Here is a 14,362-nt window from a genome sequence, read left to right on the forward strand (position 1 = left end):
CTTTACATTCATCCTTCCTCTTTGATTTTGAAAGTTTCCCTTTAACCACTTTAGATTTTACTTAGCCATATATCTCTCTCTTTGACCCGTGTCTTTCTTCCAAGTGATGCATCTTTGTCCATTCAGTCTTTGAATGAAGCTTTGGAGCTTCTCAGCCAGTTCCTATAATCAGTTCTGAGGGTCAGTTAGTGTTTTGTGTTTTTTTTTTAAATTTTTGTTACCTTAAATGAGTGTGGTCTCTGAGTCTTCATTAATCCCTGAGTCAAATAATCACTGACAAAATGATTTCACAAAAGATCTGAAGTCCTAAAATGAGTATACTTTCTAAAATCAAAAACTCTTGCACAGGGGTTGGACATGTGCTGGTTAATGACCTTAGCATTTGGTTTCTCCTCTCTCTTCGTGGAACATTTAATTCTTAGTCATTGGAATTTAGTTATGTAGCCAGCTGTGATCTAGGGTTATCTGATTCAGTTACCAGTATGTAAGACCCAGATTGGTTAGGCCAAGTTCATTTAAGCTAAGGAACTCCATTGCTCATGACCCCCAGAAAGGGAAGAGTGTGTGTATTGCCAAGAAAAGCCCATTTGATCAAGGAAGAAGTGTGAAGAGAAGCCAGTGACTCTGAAGATGACTGTATTCTGTAAAAATAGGGGGAGAGCAGGGATGGGTATGGTTCACAGTGCCTGGCAACTTCTTTTAATGTTATGGGCTGATAGATCACATCTCCTTTTTCTACTGAGACCACATAGGGTTTCTTGGTGCATCTCAAAATTGTTACTGCCAATGAACCTGTCTGAATTAAAACATAATGAAAGCCTACTTTTTATACAAGGTGTAGGAAATCATAAAGGAAGAAAAAAATCGTAAATTCTTGTTTTGTGTTTTATGCTTCATAAACAATTTTACACTTACATTTGCAAAGGACTTAAACTGTGGGACTGCATAGCTCTCATTGATTAATCAAATTGTTGACTGAGGTGGCCTCCAAGTGATGCCAGGGTTTACTTATGAAAATGCTACTCAAGTGAATCTATTTACATTAGGTCTCAACTTTCATATAGTTAATGACTTCCAGATAATAAGGGAAATGAGTATACTTGAAATTTTCCATAACAAAGTTTCAAAAACACTCTGAGGGAGTAACTAGCCTATTTACTCTTTATATGGACCCTTTTTAAATAAGAATTTGCTAATGCTATCACTTCAAATTTTATAGTTTTTGGCAGGCATGTTTGGGCTCTCTACTTTTATGCATGCATACACACACGGTTAAATCAAAAAGTAGTACTTCTATAATTCTAATTCATACATGCATGTTTTTATTCCAGACAGAGCATGTGTGAAACATGTCTCTGCAATCAGTCAATGGCTGCAGACGGTTTCTTAGTAACACACCTTTCTTAGCCTCATTATGATATACCTTCAAAATAAGGTCCAGTCAAAACAGTGGTAACCTTGATAAGAGTTTCTCAAAGGACAAAGGATGATCCTGGTGGCTTATTTATGGAGAAGTTTTCAGAAAATTGGGGGGGGGGGGGGGAGGAGAAAATGTTTTGATGAAGAAAAGGCCGGGAAATGTGTGCCAAATCTTTTTATTTTTTTCCCTTCATGACGATGCACCTGCTCATTATTTGAGGATAGCAAATACTGTCCTAGGAGAATTTCTTTGGGAAACCTTCTCACATCTACCCTAAAGCCTAGTCCTCTACCATCTTTGCAGTTGTTGCTATGCTTGAGTCCAATGTTGCAGGAACTGTTTCAGTTCACCTTGCTGAAGGTCTTCCTTTTTTTTTCACTGACCCTCCTGATAACATGTCCAAAGTATGTGAGTGGAAGTCACCATCCTTGCTTCTGAGAAATATTCTGACTGTACTTGTTGTATGACAGATTTGTTTGTTCTTCTGGCAGGCTATAGCAGACTTACTATTTTTTACTAACAACATAATTCAAGTGCATCAGTCCTTTTACTGTCTTCCTTATTCATTATCCAGCTTTCATATGCATCTAAAGCTGTTGAAAAATACCATGGCTTGGATCAGGCACACCTTAATCTTCAACGTGACATCTTTGCTTTTTCACATTTTAAAGAGATCTTTTGTGGTAGGTTTGAGTGCTTGTTTGATTTCTTGACTTCTGTTTCCATGGGCATTGATTGTAGATCCATGATTAGTCCAGTTTCTAGGATTATTTACCCTGTATAGGCTTTCTGAGGCTGGTGCTGTGGGTTAATGCGTTGGACTGCAAAGTCAGTTTGAATCTCAAGCAGCTCCTCAGAAACCCTATACAGGGTCGCTATAGGTCAGAACTGACTCAACGGCACTTAACAACAACAACAGCATCTCTATAGGAGCAGAAAGCCTCATCTGTCTTATGTCTCATTGAACTGCTGACCATGTGGTAACCCACTACTCCACCAAGGATCAGAATATCAGCATACTAGGGAGCTCTGGTAGCGTAGTGGGTAAGGCTGTGAACCACAAGGTCAGCACTTCGAAACTACCAGCTGCTCCGCAGGAGAAAGATTAGGCTTTCTGCTCCCGTAAAGATTTACAGCCTCGGAAACCCTGTACAGGGTCACTATGAATTGGAACCGACTCCACGGCACATAACAACAACAATGTAGCTATACAGTTTATTTATAATGATTTTAGTGCTAAATTGTCGTCATTTGCCTGTTTTAGTATTTTGGAAGCTTAAAATGATGGACTTGTCAATCTAAAAGTCTTGAAATTGAATTTTTAAACTTTAAAGGTAGAAACAAGCACAATATTTCAACATGTTGCTGTTGTTAGGTGCCGTTGAGTCAGTTCTGACTCATAGCAACCTGTATAGGGTTTTCGAGGAGTGGCTGGTAGATTTGCACATCATGTTTCAAATTGACCTGGTGATTCAGTGCTTATCCTACAGGTCAGCATTACTAGTAGGGTATTTGTTGAAATATTATGTCATTTATACCTGGTGTGGCACTATAGGATAAGCACTGGTCCACAAAGTAGGTTTGACCTACCAGGTCAGTGGTTCAAATCTACCCACTGCTCCTTAGAAACCCTATATAGAGTCACTATGAGTTGGAACCGATTCCACAGCAGTAAAACAACAGCAGTAGGATATTTGCTTTCCTAGGTTCTTGTATTGTTGAAGCGTTCAGAGCAACTACTAAATGAGAAACATAAGATTTAAATAAATTATTTGCATCTTGAGTTTACCTATACCCCATCTGTTTTTCTTTTCTAAACAATGTGTTATATTTCTTTGAAACATTTTAATTGGCAGTAGAGTTGTTATGTTATCTCTTGTCATTTTAGACTCTGTTGCATTGCAAGTCCCCAGTATTTCTAAACAAACTGTATCATCATTCTCTTTTCTCCTTTGCCTTTAGATTGCACCTCTTTTCTTGATACTGATTGGTGTTTCATTCATTCTCAATTTCACCATTTTTGTTAGGAGTGATAGAAAGTGTCTTTTCTCCCCCTTCTTGCTGTGTCTTTAAAAATAAATAGTCCATAGTTGCTTCTCTTGGGAATTTGTTGAGGCAAAAGTTTAGAAGCAAGGATGGTGTACCCTCTGCTTACATTTTGGTCTCTTAGACTAAGGTTACCTTGTTGAGAGTGCTGATCTCCTCCGGAAGCTTTTCTTATCTCAGGCCTTTAAAAATCACAGAAGTAGGTTTCAATTTATGTTCTTTAATTTCCACTGAGTATTTTTTATGTTGGGTTATAGTGAAAAATTACTGATTTCACTCTGATAGTTGATATTTTTGTAAGAAATTCAAGAGACAATCCAGATTCCTTATGATTCTTCAAATGTTTGTATAATTGACACAAAATTGTATTGATATTTGAGCCACAGTTAGATAATTACAAGTGCCACCTCTGTCTCCTTAGTTAATGCATTCCCTAATTTCCACAAAATGGGTTTGGAGATTGTTTTAAGATACATTTTTCTCTTTCCTCTCTGCTGCTCTCCTTTCTTTCTTTCTTCCTAAATTGGGCATGGGGGAAGTGATGTGAAACCATTAAATTAAGTTTTAGGGGAGAATCCTAACTTTTCCAAGCAGTTATTTTTCATTTTCTATATAGCGTAGTGGTTATGAATTGGGCTGTGAACCCTAAGGCCAGCAGTTCAAAACTACCAGCCATTCTGCAGGAGAAAGATGAGGCTTTCTGCCTCCGTAAAGATTTACATACAGCCTCGGAAACCCTGTACAGGGTCGCTATGGGTCGGAACCGACTCGAAGGCACATAACAACAACAACAACATATATTACTTTCAATGTTTGTTCGCTTGTGTGAATGCTTCATTTGGTTAAAATAATTTTTTGTGAGTAAATTTACAGAGAAAATAAAACTTTAAATTAAAAAAAAAAATCCTGAGATTAATGAAAAATAAAGTGGGGAATAGAAAGGGTGGGTGACTATTAGGAAATTGATCCTTGGTAGGCCCAGCTGGTAGGATAAGCACTGAACCAATTTTCAAAAAAGTGAGCAGTATCCTAGTCTAGTCCGACTGGCAGGCAAATACCTCAATAATGAATGACCCACAACACACAGAAATGTATCAGCATAATAAGTAACCTGATTGATGATACAGCTAAAGCATTTGTCATTCTTCTTCACATAGCCCCGTTTCTAGGATTATTTGCTTGTTCAGGAAGAATGAATAGTGAAAGGATACAACTCTGTCACACAACTTTCCTGATTCAAACTGCACAGTCTTCTTTCGTTCTGCTTATGTATGGGTTCTGCATGAACACATACATGAGCACATACACACACACAAGTATTCTGTACTTGTGAAAAATGGTTATGACTCATAGCTACCTTGTATAGGGTGTTCAAAGTGTAGCTGGTGGGTTTGAACTGCTGACCTTGTGGTTAACCCCCCAGTGATTATCCTATGGTGCCACACCAGACTCCATATATATACAGGGTTGCTATAAGTTGGAACTGACTCAGTGTCACTTAACTGACTCAGTGTCACTTGACTCAGTGTGACTTTAGGTACTTCCCAGTCAGTTGTGACTTGTAGAGACCCTGTAGGATATTATAATCCATTATGCCTTATGCTGATGTTCTATAAGCTTCTGGTAGTGGTTAAAGGTAGCTTTGGAAGGAGAAATTTATAGAAATAGTGAAAAATGTGTATTTCTCTTTAAAAATTAGGATAAGTAGTAAGAGACACTTTGACAGGGCAACAGGTAGGAAGTCCTTAATAATAGAATAGTTGATAGCATCAGACAAATGCTATTCTTATATTGTTGTTTTTTGTTTTTGTTTTTTCACAATTATTTCCTGATTTTTTCCCTTTGCTTTAAATACTAGATGGAGAATTAGAAATACTAGATGGAGAATTAATTACAGGATTCTAGACCCAGCTTTATAATTTTCTCATCTTAGAGAAGTCTCCTTACTTTTCTCATCCAGTGTTCTGATCTTTTGAATGAGAAGACTTTCAAATAGGTTCCACAGGATGTAGCAGAGATGCTTCAAGGGCCACTCTGGAAGATGAAGGAAGGCCTCCTGCATCCCTTCCCTTTCAAACAAAGCAGCTTTGCTTTTATTTGTATTATAAATTGGGACCTTTATAAGGTTTTGTTTGACTAAAGGATTCTGACATCTTTTAAAAGTTTGAAAATATGGGTATCCAATAAGGCATATCCAGCTCAGAAACAGTTTCCACATTGTAAAATGAAGATAACAGTAGGTCCTTTTCATAGGTCACTAATGGAGCTGTGGGATAATGCACTAGACACAAGGTCAGTTTGAACCACAAGGTCAGGGGTTCCAGCTCACCATTCACTCCTCAGAAACCCTATTCAGGGTAGCTTTGAGTCAGAATCAATTCGATGGCACTTAACAACAACAAAAGTTGATCAGGATATTACATTTAGAGCACTGCATAACACATAGGGAATATTCAACATGTTAACTGTTAGTCACCCTCTTTCCACCCTCCTTTTACACACACACATACACACACACAGGTCCAACACAAATAAAACTGGATTGCATGCAACTCTTATACTTTGAGTCTGAAATGATGACCTGAAAAAAAATTGCTTAATACCAACACCACTGTAAAAAATGTCTCAGGTATTCACTCTGAATTTTTAACATAATCATTTTTTCCTACATTGCTTTTTCCTCCAACAACTAAAAGTTTTCTCCTTCTCTGATCAGATTTTGAAATAATTATGACCAGGGTATGACTGGGCTCCTGGTGTGGTGCTGTAGGATAAGCACTGGACTGCTAACCAAAAGGTTGGTAGTTCAAACAACCAGCTGTTCCTCAAAAACTATATACAGAGTTGCTGTGAGTTGAAACTGATTCGACGGCATTTATCAACAGCAAAAGTATAATTATGAAAATGAACATTTCATTTTGTTTCAGGCTTGCCAGTTCATGGGAAAGTGACATCAGTGTCCACTCTCTAACTCTGCCTGCCACAACCTGCTTGGAGCTGTTGTTGATACTGTCGAGGAATACCGCCATGCTGCCACCATCTCTTCGCTGTATGAATGCCTTTCAGGTAAGGAACTGCACCTTTACCAGGGTGGGGTTTTTTGGTCTTATTTGTTGTAATTTTTTTCTCAAGCATCTTGTCTTCCAAAGAAGATAGATCATGGACCCCCATAATTCAGATGGTAATAGTAATAAGCATGGAGTGTGTATTGCCTTCTAAATAAATGAACAAACTGAGGCCCAACATTATTTAGAGAGTCATCTATCTAGTAAAAGTTCTAGAGGGTTTGTTCTTAAAAAGTTCCCGTCTCTGAGAGAAAAGGCAAGAATGTCTGGTGAAGACCTATGCAGATACTACTTCCTTCCTTCAAGCTTTGGCCTAAAAGCAGATCACTTAAAACAAGGGTTTTTAATGATTATCAGTGGCTTTCTGAGTGTTATCTTGAGGCCAAATTACCAAATGGATGTTTAATATTGCTTTCAGCCCCATTTCCTTATCTCTGTAACCCCTCTCTCCTTCTCTCATCACTCCCCTGGGTACTTATCTGTGTTTCTTATAAGTACCTGGTTAGAATAGAACTCTGCACTGCAAATGTGGACTGACCAGCAATGGCTAGCAAGAAGACACCCTCCCTGGTAGTCAGCTGAGGTGGCAAATTGTAATAAAGAGATTAACTCATCCCCTAAATTGTGACTCTATGGTTACTGAATGCTGTTGAGAAACTCTGCGACTCTTGACAATAGAAAAATGTTTATGAGCTCTCTAATGCCACATCACATGTGTTCCCAAGGAAGCAAGTAAATGTGGGTTTGGTTCTACTTCTGAAAGGTTACTGATAAGCATAAGATAGCTTTAGGATCAGTATCTGTTCTTGGTGTAGCTCTGTTATGTGGTCTAACAAACAAAACGTATGGATTTTCTTGTGAATTGTATCTCATAAAAAATCAATTCTATGATCTAATTTGTATCCATAGACTGATAATCTGTGATTTTGTCTGTGGTTTTCCTTCTACTTCTGAGTCCTTGGCATACCTGTTTATATTTGTTGTTACTTGTTTATCAGCATCTACTCTGGGCTCTCAGAGAGACCAAAGGAACTTATAGGATACAGTCTCAGTAAGAAAGGAAGTTGAGATCCAATGAAATGGAATGAGCTGACCATGGAATACCGTAAAGATTAGAGACAACAGCTGGTTGGCACATGTCAGGGTAAATCTATCTGCTCCCCAACTGTGGGTTTGCTACCATGGTAAATAGAGGGAGTTGTAAGTGGTAGGAAGAGGCAGCTTGTGTCCATCTTAGATTGTCTACACATACCCCTTATTTTGCAAATTATTTTTTTATACTGCTTGAATAAGAAAAGCTTTGAAGTTCTATATAAATTTATAATTCTTCTAAGTTTTGTTCAGTGGATTAAACACTGAATAGGTTAAAAGTTTGTCCATACCCACGGTTTTTATGGGGAAGTCATAAGAAACTAACAGTTGTTATCTTTGGGTATCATGGCTGGAAGACAGTTATATTTTTATTGCATCGCTTCCTTTTCAGATTTGATTTTTTATGTATGTATATACCATGGATGGGGTGGGGGATTAGGAGACAAGGAGAGAGAGAACCTTGACCCCAGGCATTTTACAGCCTATTGAAGAAGGTCAAACAATCTGTGATAGAAATTGAGAGCAATTGTCTTATATGCTAGCCTCAACACAAATCTTAAAGGAATTAAAGGTAAATGAGTAATTAAATAAAATGTGGGGATTTGAGAGGACTTGCTCCCTTTAAAGATGACAACTCAGTCTCCTGTAAACACTTGTTCCTGGTAGTGGTAACTTCTCTCTTAGTTAGCATCTTTGATCTGAGGAGCACTTAGCGCCTAGCTGTTTGGATGTTAATTGCTGAACTGTCCCTCTCAATGGATAATTGTACTTCTTCCGATTTCAGTTCATTGACTGAATGTAGTTATCAGTAGCACACAGTCTTTACCAGTTTCAAAAGTACAGAGAGACTTGCAGAAGCTCATGAACAATGTAAGGCAAAGAGATTTTGACCCTACTATATCCCTGGAAGGAGTCCTGGTGTGGCACTGTGGGTTAATGCGCCAGACTGCAAAGCTGTTTGAACTGCAAGATCGTCGGTTCAAGCTCATCAGCTGCTCCTTGGAAACCCTAATCAGGGTCGCTATGGGTCGGAATTGACTCAACGACACTTAACAACATATCCCTGGAAAGAAGCCCTGGTTGGTACAAAAGGTTAAAAGTTGGGCTGCTAACTAGGTTGTTGGTTTAAACCCACCATTTCCCCACGGGAGAAAGATAAGGCTCTCTGCTCTTGTGAGGATTTACTGTCTCAGAAACCCTAAGGAACAGTTCTACTCTGCCCTATAGGGTCGCTGTATGTGTGAAGCAACTCAGCAGTAGTGGGTTGGATTTGGGTTTGGTACCCCTGGAAAAGGAGCCATAGTGGCTCAGTGTTTACATGCTCAGCTGCTAAACAAAAGATGAGTGGCTGGAACCACCAGCTGCTCCATGGGAATGAGATATGGTTGTCTGCTTTTGTACAGCAATCCGTATGGAAAGTTCTACTCTGTTCTTAGGGTTGCTATGTGTCGCAGGGTTAGTATATTTGAAAAAAAAAAGTATTCTTATCAGGAATATGCCAGGAATCAGATTTCCATGGTGGTCTTCCCTCCAAGATAAAGGATCAGTGAAGAGGGAAGCTGCCTATGAGGGTTAGAAAGAGATACTTTGCCTTTTCAGCTTTTTAACACCTACTTAATCATTTATGACAATGGCAAGGAATGGAGCTGCTAATTTTGCACTTACTTGGCAATTATTTTTTAAATTGGAAACTCAATTTGAAGCATCTTTTTAAGAGCTATATTGTATTGAGCTATAAAATAGAATGATGCTTGTTAAAGATACTATCTTTACATTTCCAATTCTCTTACATTCTAGGCCAGAGTCACTGTGAGCAATGATTTTTTCCGTAAAATTGACAATTTTAGGTTTCTGGGAGTCAAATGATACTCCTACGTGAGCCGTCATCACTGCCAAACTCCTGCTTATCCTATTAATCAGAGCAATTAACACATGTGAATTTATAATGTCTTAAATTATATGCAACATTTCTTTCTGGCCAGATAAGAGTATATTTTGGTGGCTTTTTGTTGTCTTTAAAATAAATTTAGCTTCCATTCCGTTACAGTCACTTCATATCGCCAGTGTAATCGTAAGCAAACAGAATGTAGAATTTGGTTGATAATCACTGAAGTCCTCATGTTGCTATTGTTGCAGCCCCAAGCAAAGAGTTGGATTTATCATCATTTCACTCACTGCTTAAGATCCTTCAAGTCTTTTTATTGCAATGAGAAGAAAATCCAAACTCCCTATCCAGCCTACAAGACCCGCCAACATCTAGCTCTAACCCCCTTTCAGACCTCACTCTCACTGCTCCAGCCATTCTTGCTGTAGGGTCTGTGTACTGGTGGTTCTCTGCTACCAAGAGAGTACTGTGGACCAAGTCTTTGCCTGACTGGCTACTTCTGAACTTTAAAGAATCATCTCTCACCTCAGGTTTTCACTCCCTCCCTTGAGAGACCTCACCTGACCCTCCTGAGTCCTTCTTCCCCATTATTATTATTCTGTGACCTCACATTATTTTATTTTCTTCACAGCACTTATCACTATTTGAAGGGATCATGCTAACTTATTTCTTTGTCTTTTTTCCTCTACTAAAATGTATGTTGAATGAGAATACAGGAATATCTGTTTTTGTTCACTGTTGTATCAACAATTTGGAAGAGCTCCTGAATGTAGGAAATAATTAATCATTATTGGGTGGATAGACAATGGCTAGCTGGGCAGATGGACAAAGAAAATGCAGATTGACAATGGCCCTGGGGCATTCTGGAAGTTCAAAAGTCCAACCTGAAAGCATGCAGAGCCATGGGCAATACATACTCAGGAGCAGAACGAGCTGCCTTTTGCTGCTGGGGCAGGGCTGAACTGCATCATTAAGATCCAGATTTGAGGTGCATTAGTAAGGTTGAACACAGCCAGTCATCCACACTGAAATTGCAGCCCAGGGCTTTGTATAAATGAGAAAAACTCAAAGAAGAGTTCAAGTATTGGAAAGAGCTAGCAAGACAAGCAGAGTAAGCAATACATAGAAATGGGCACTGGAGCCCAAAACAGGGCAAACAGAAATGATGTTCATGCTGTGGTTACAGATGCCGAGGCAGAGGGGTTTGGATATGCAAATGGGTCCTCTTGAATGGGACAGTATGCAGTCTGCTACTGCCATTAATGCTACCAGTTGAATTACACACTGAATTCTTCAGAACTCCAGAGTGAGATGGCAAAAGACTATTTCCATATCTTTCTCGTCAACAGCAAGCTCCAAGCCTACAGTCTTGTAATTTTAGGTTTAAATCTGAATGAGGTGTCTGGAAAGTAGACCCTTAAGGACCCACATGTTGGGCTAGGATTAGCACGGGCTGCTGGTTTTAATGTTACTGTGCATTTTTCTTAGCAATTCTTGGAGATGGAAGAACTAACTAGTTAGTAATCTTTTCACACTTAAGGGAACAGAGAAAGGGAGGTACAGTAACACTGGAGACTAAAACCCTAATTCCTGTCTCTTAATTTATGGATTGTGCTATGTAGGATACTGACTTCTCTTCAGTTTGAGGCTTTTTTGGTTTTGTTTTGTTGTTTCTTTACCATCACTTTTATGTTCATGAAATATAGATACTGTGGAATATAAGTGGGTTATAAAGAGAGGTGGGGAAATAATAACAATACGAATCCTAATGTTGTCACTAGGTGCCATTGAGTTGGTTTGGACTCATAGTGACCTTTTGTACCACAGACAACTGCCCAGTCTTGCACCATTCTCACAGTTGTTATGGGTGAGCCCTTTGTTGCAGTCTGTCCATGTCCTTAAGGGTCTTCCTCTCTTTCAGAAGCATGATGTTCTTCTTCAATCACTAGTCCCTCCTGTTTATGTGTTCATGAAATGAAGCGTTACCATCTAAGGCACATTCTGATTGTGCTTCTTCCATAACAGATTTGTTCTTTCTCATAACAATCTATGATATATTTAATATTTTTAATATTAAATTCTTTGCCAAAACCATAATTTAAAGGCGTCACTTCTTCTTCTGTCTTCCTTATTTCTTGTCCAGCTATCACATGCATATGAGATGATTGAAAATACCCTGGCATGGGTCAGAGTCACTCAGTCTTTAAAGTGACAGCTTTGTTTTTTAACACTTTCAAGAGATGCAATGCAATACATCATTTGATTCCCTGACTGATGCTTTCATGGGTAGTGATCCCAGTAAAACGAAATCTTTGACAACTTCAATCTTTTCTCTGTTTACTGGGATGTTGCTTATTGATCCAGTTGTGAGGAGTTTTGTTTGTTTTATGTTGAGGTATAGTCTGTACTAAAGGCTGTAGTCTTTGGTCTTCATCGGTAAGTGTTTCAAATCCTCTTTGCATATCATAGGTTGTAACCTTGGCCACAAAGGTACCACAGGAACAATTAACAATCATTTGGACTCTTCCTCCAATCCTGATGCTGGGTTCTTCTTCATGTAATCCAGTTTCTCGGATTATTTGTTCAGCATACAGATTGAATAAGTACAGTGAAAGGAGACAAATCAGACACACACCATTCCTGATTTTAAACTATACAGTGCCCCATTGTTCTGTTAAAACTGCCTCTTGGACTATATACAGGTTTTGCAAGAACACAATGAAGTATTCTGAAATTCCCAATTCCTGATCTGTGCAGTGTTATCCATAATTTGTTGTGATCCACAGTGTTGATTGCCATTGCATAGTCAATGAAATACAGGTAAACATCTTTCTGGTATTCCCTGCTTTCAGCCAAGATCCACTGGTATCAGCAGTGCTATCCCTCATTCTATATCCTTTTCTGAATCCGGCTCAAATTTTTGACAGTTCTCTGCCAATGTACCACTGAAACCATTTTAAAATTATCTTCATGAAAATTCTACTTGTACCTGATATTAATAACATTTATCATTTTCACATCTGTTGTATCATCAGTCTTTGGAAATGGGTACAAATATAGATTACTTCCAAGTGGTTGGCCAGGTAGCTATCTTCCAAATTTCTTGGCACAGATGTGATTGCCTAGCTTCAGCACTGCCTCAGTTTGTTGAAACATTTCAATGGATATTCCATTGATTCCTGGAGCCTTGTTTTTCTCCAATGCCTTCAGTGCATCTTGAACGTCTTCCTTCAATATCATAGGTTCTTGAGCATATGCTACATTCTGAAGTGGTGGAATGTCTTCCAGCACATATTTACAGCCTAGGAGTTGGAACTGGTTCAACTACACACCACCAACAGACAAATGTTTATGACTTCAGGACTTCTCAGGGCCCGGGACTTTTCATGTACTTAAGTGTAGTGTGGCCCTTCTGTTGTTGTTACGTGCTATCAAGTCTGTCCCAACTCATTGTGACCCTGTAAGGGTTTCTGAGAAGTGACTGGTGGGTTTGCGTCATCGACCTAATGGTTAACAGTCCAGTATTTATCCTACAGCACCATGCTAGATAATGGAAATATTAAATGTTATTTCCAACATAAACTTGATTATAAAGAAGAATGTTTTCTGGAATGATGTTCTCTATGAATCAAAACTAACTCAATGGCACTTAACAATAACAGCACATATATAATCTATAAAGGCTTCTAGGTGGGCAGGGGATTGAGAACTTTGAAGATGAGTAGCACCAGGGATTTGCAGACATGAGAAAGAGAAGTTTCTGTCTCTACACCATTCTTTTCTATCTGCTTTTGGACATTTCACCATATAAATGGCTTTACCTTTCTATTACAAGCCAGGTTTCATCTTTGGATAAATTATAGCTACTGTTATTTTTAAAGTAACATTCTCTCCTGCCTATAACCTGATCAGATTCCCTACCACATGTACGGCTCTTCCCTGACTATATCTGCCTCTAGTGATTATGTTTATGATTGAAAAATCAGAAAATACGGAAGAATGTGAAGAAATATAAAATAAGTAGTATTGACATTTTAGAGTAAGCAGTCTATGTTATGTATGTTTATATATACATGTACACGCATACAAGTATTTTAATATAAAACTTGCATCATTGGAGATGCTAGACCTAAGTTACTGGCAGTATTGTACCCTTTGTTCTTTTTCGTCTTTTGACCTGACGATAGACAGTATTCCCAGTAGACTGTCTTTGGGCCTCAGATACCTTATATAAAAAGATCTTGTCATTCAGTGAGAGCGAATGGGGAGAGGGGAAGTTTGTGAGCCATTCCAGATGCCTAGGGGCTACTGCAGATCTAAGTAGGAGGCAGGTACAACTGCACTCAGTTGGGTAGGGACACTGCTAGAATTTCAGCTCAACTCTGTAATACTCCATGTATACATCCCAGATAATTAAGAAGGAAATAGTATTGGCATCCTCAGGTTCCCAGGAATGCCCTCCTCCCTTCTTTCCTGCTGATACCTTTGTTCACCAGGGTCAGAGATCATCAGTTGAGTTCTGGTCATCCTATGTAGGAAATCCTGTCTCAAATATAGTGATTTCTGCTCTTCCAATGGTGGTAGTTGTTGTTATGTGCCATTGAGTCAGTTCCTGTATAGGGATCCCAAGACTGTAAATCTTTCAGGAGCAGAAAACCTCCTTTCTCCCATGGAGCAACTGGTAGATTCAAACTACTGACCTTGTGGTTAACATCCCAGCTCATAATCCACTACATTACCAGGGTTCCTGTCTCTTTCAATGGTAGTGGTGGTGGTGATGAGCTTTCCTCAAAACAGCGATTTTCAACCCTTCTCCACAAAATTGATTTCTGAAAATTGTATCAGCAATTTGGG

The 14,362-nt window shown here is 38.8% G+C and overlaps 1 protein-coding gene across 1 annotated transcript in view; it reads left to right on the plus strand.

Annotated features, from left to right (window-relative positions):
- The window catches only part of LOC102838153 (E3 ubiquitin-protein ligase E3D-like), a 125,620-nt gene extending 112,134 nt beyond the window's left edge, over positions 1-13,486 (plus strand). The window contains exons 8-9 of the mRNA XM_006873278.1: positions 6,394-6,532; positions 13,421-13,486. Of these exons, the coding sequence (XP_006873340.1) occupies positions 6,394-6,532; positions 13,421-13,486 (205 nt within the window). The remainder of the gene's footprint in view (positions 1-6,393; positions 6,533-13,420) is intronic.
- The last annotated feature ends 876 nt before the right edge of the window (positions 13,487-14,362 follow it).

The sequence above is a fragment of the Chrysochloris asiatica genome, unplaced genomic scaffold, assembly GCF_000296735.1.
Source record: "Chrysochloris asiatica unplaced genomic scaffold, ChrAsi1.0 scaffold00233, whole genome shotgun sequence".
Classification (NCBI taxonomy): domain Eukaryota; kingdom Metazoa; phylum Chordata; class Mammalia; order Afrosoricida; family Chrysochloridae; genus Chrysochloris; species Chrysochloris asiatica.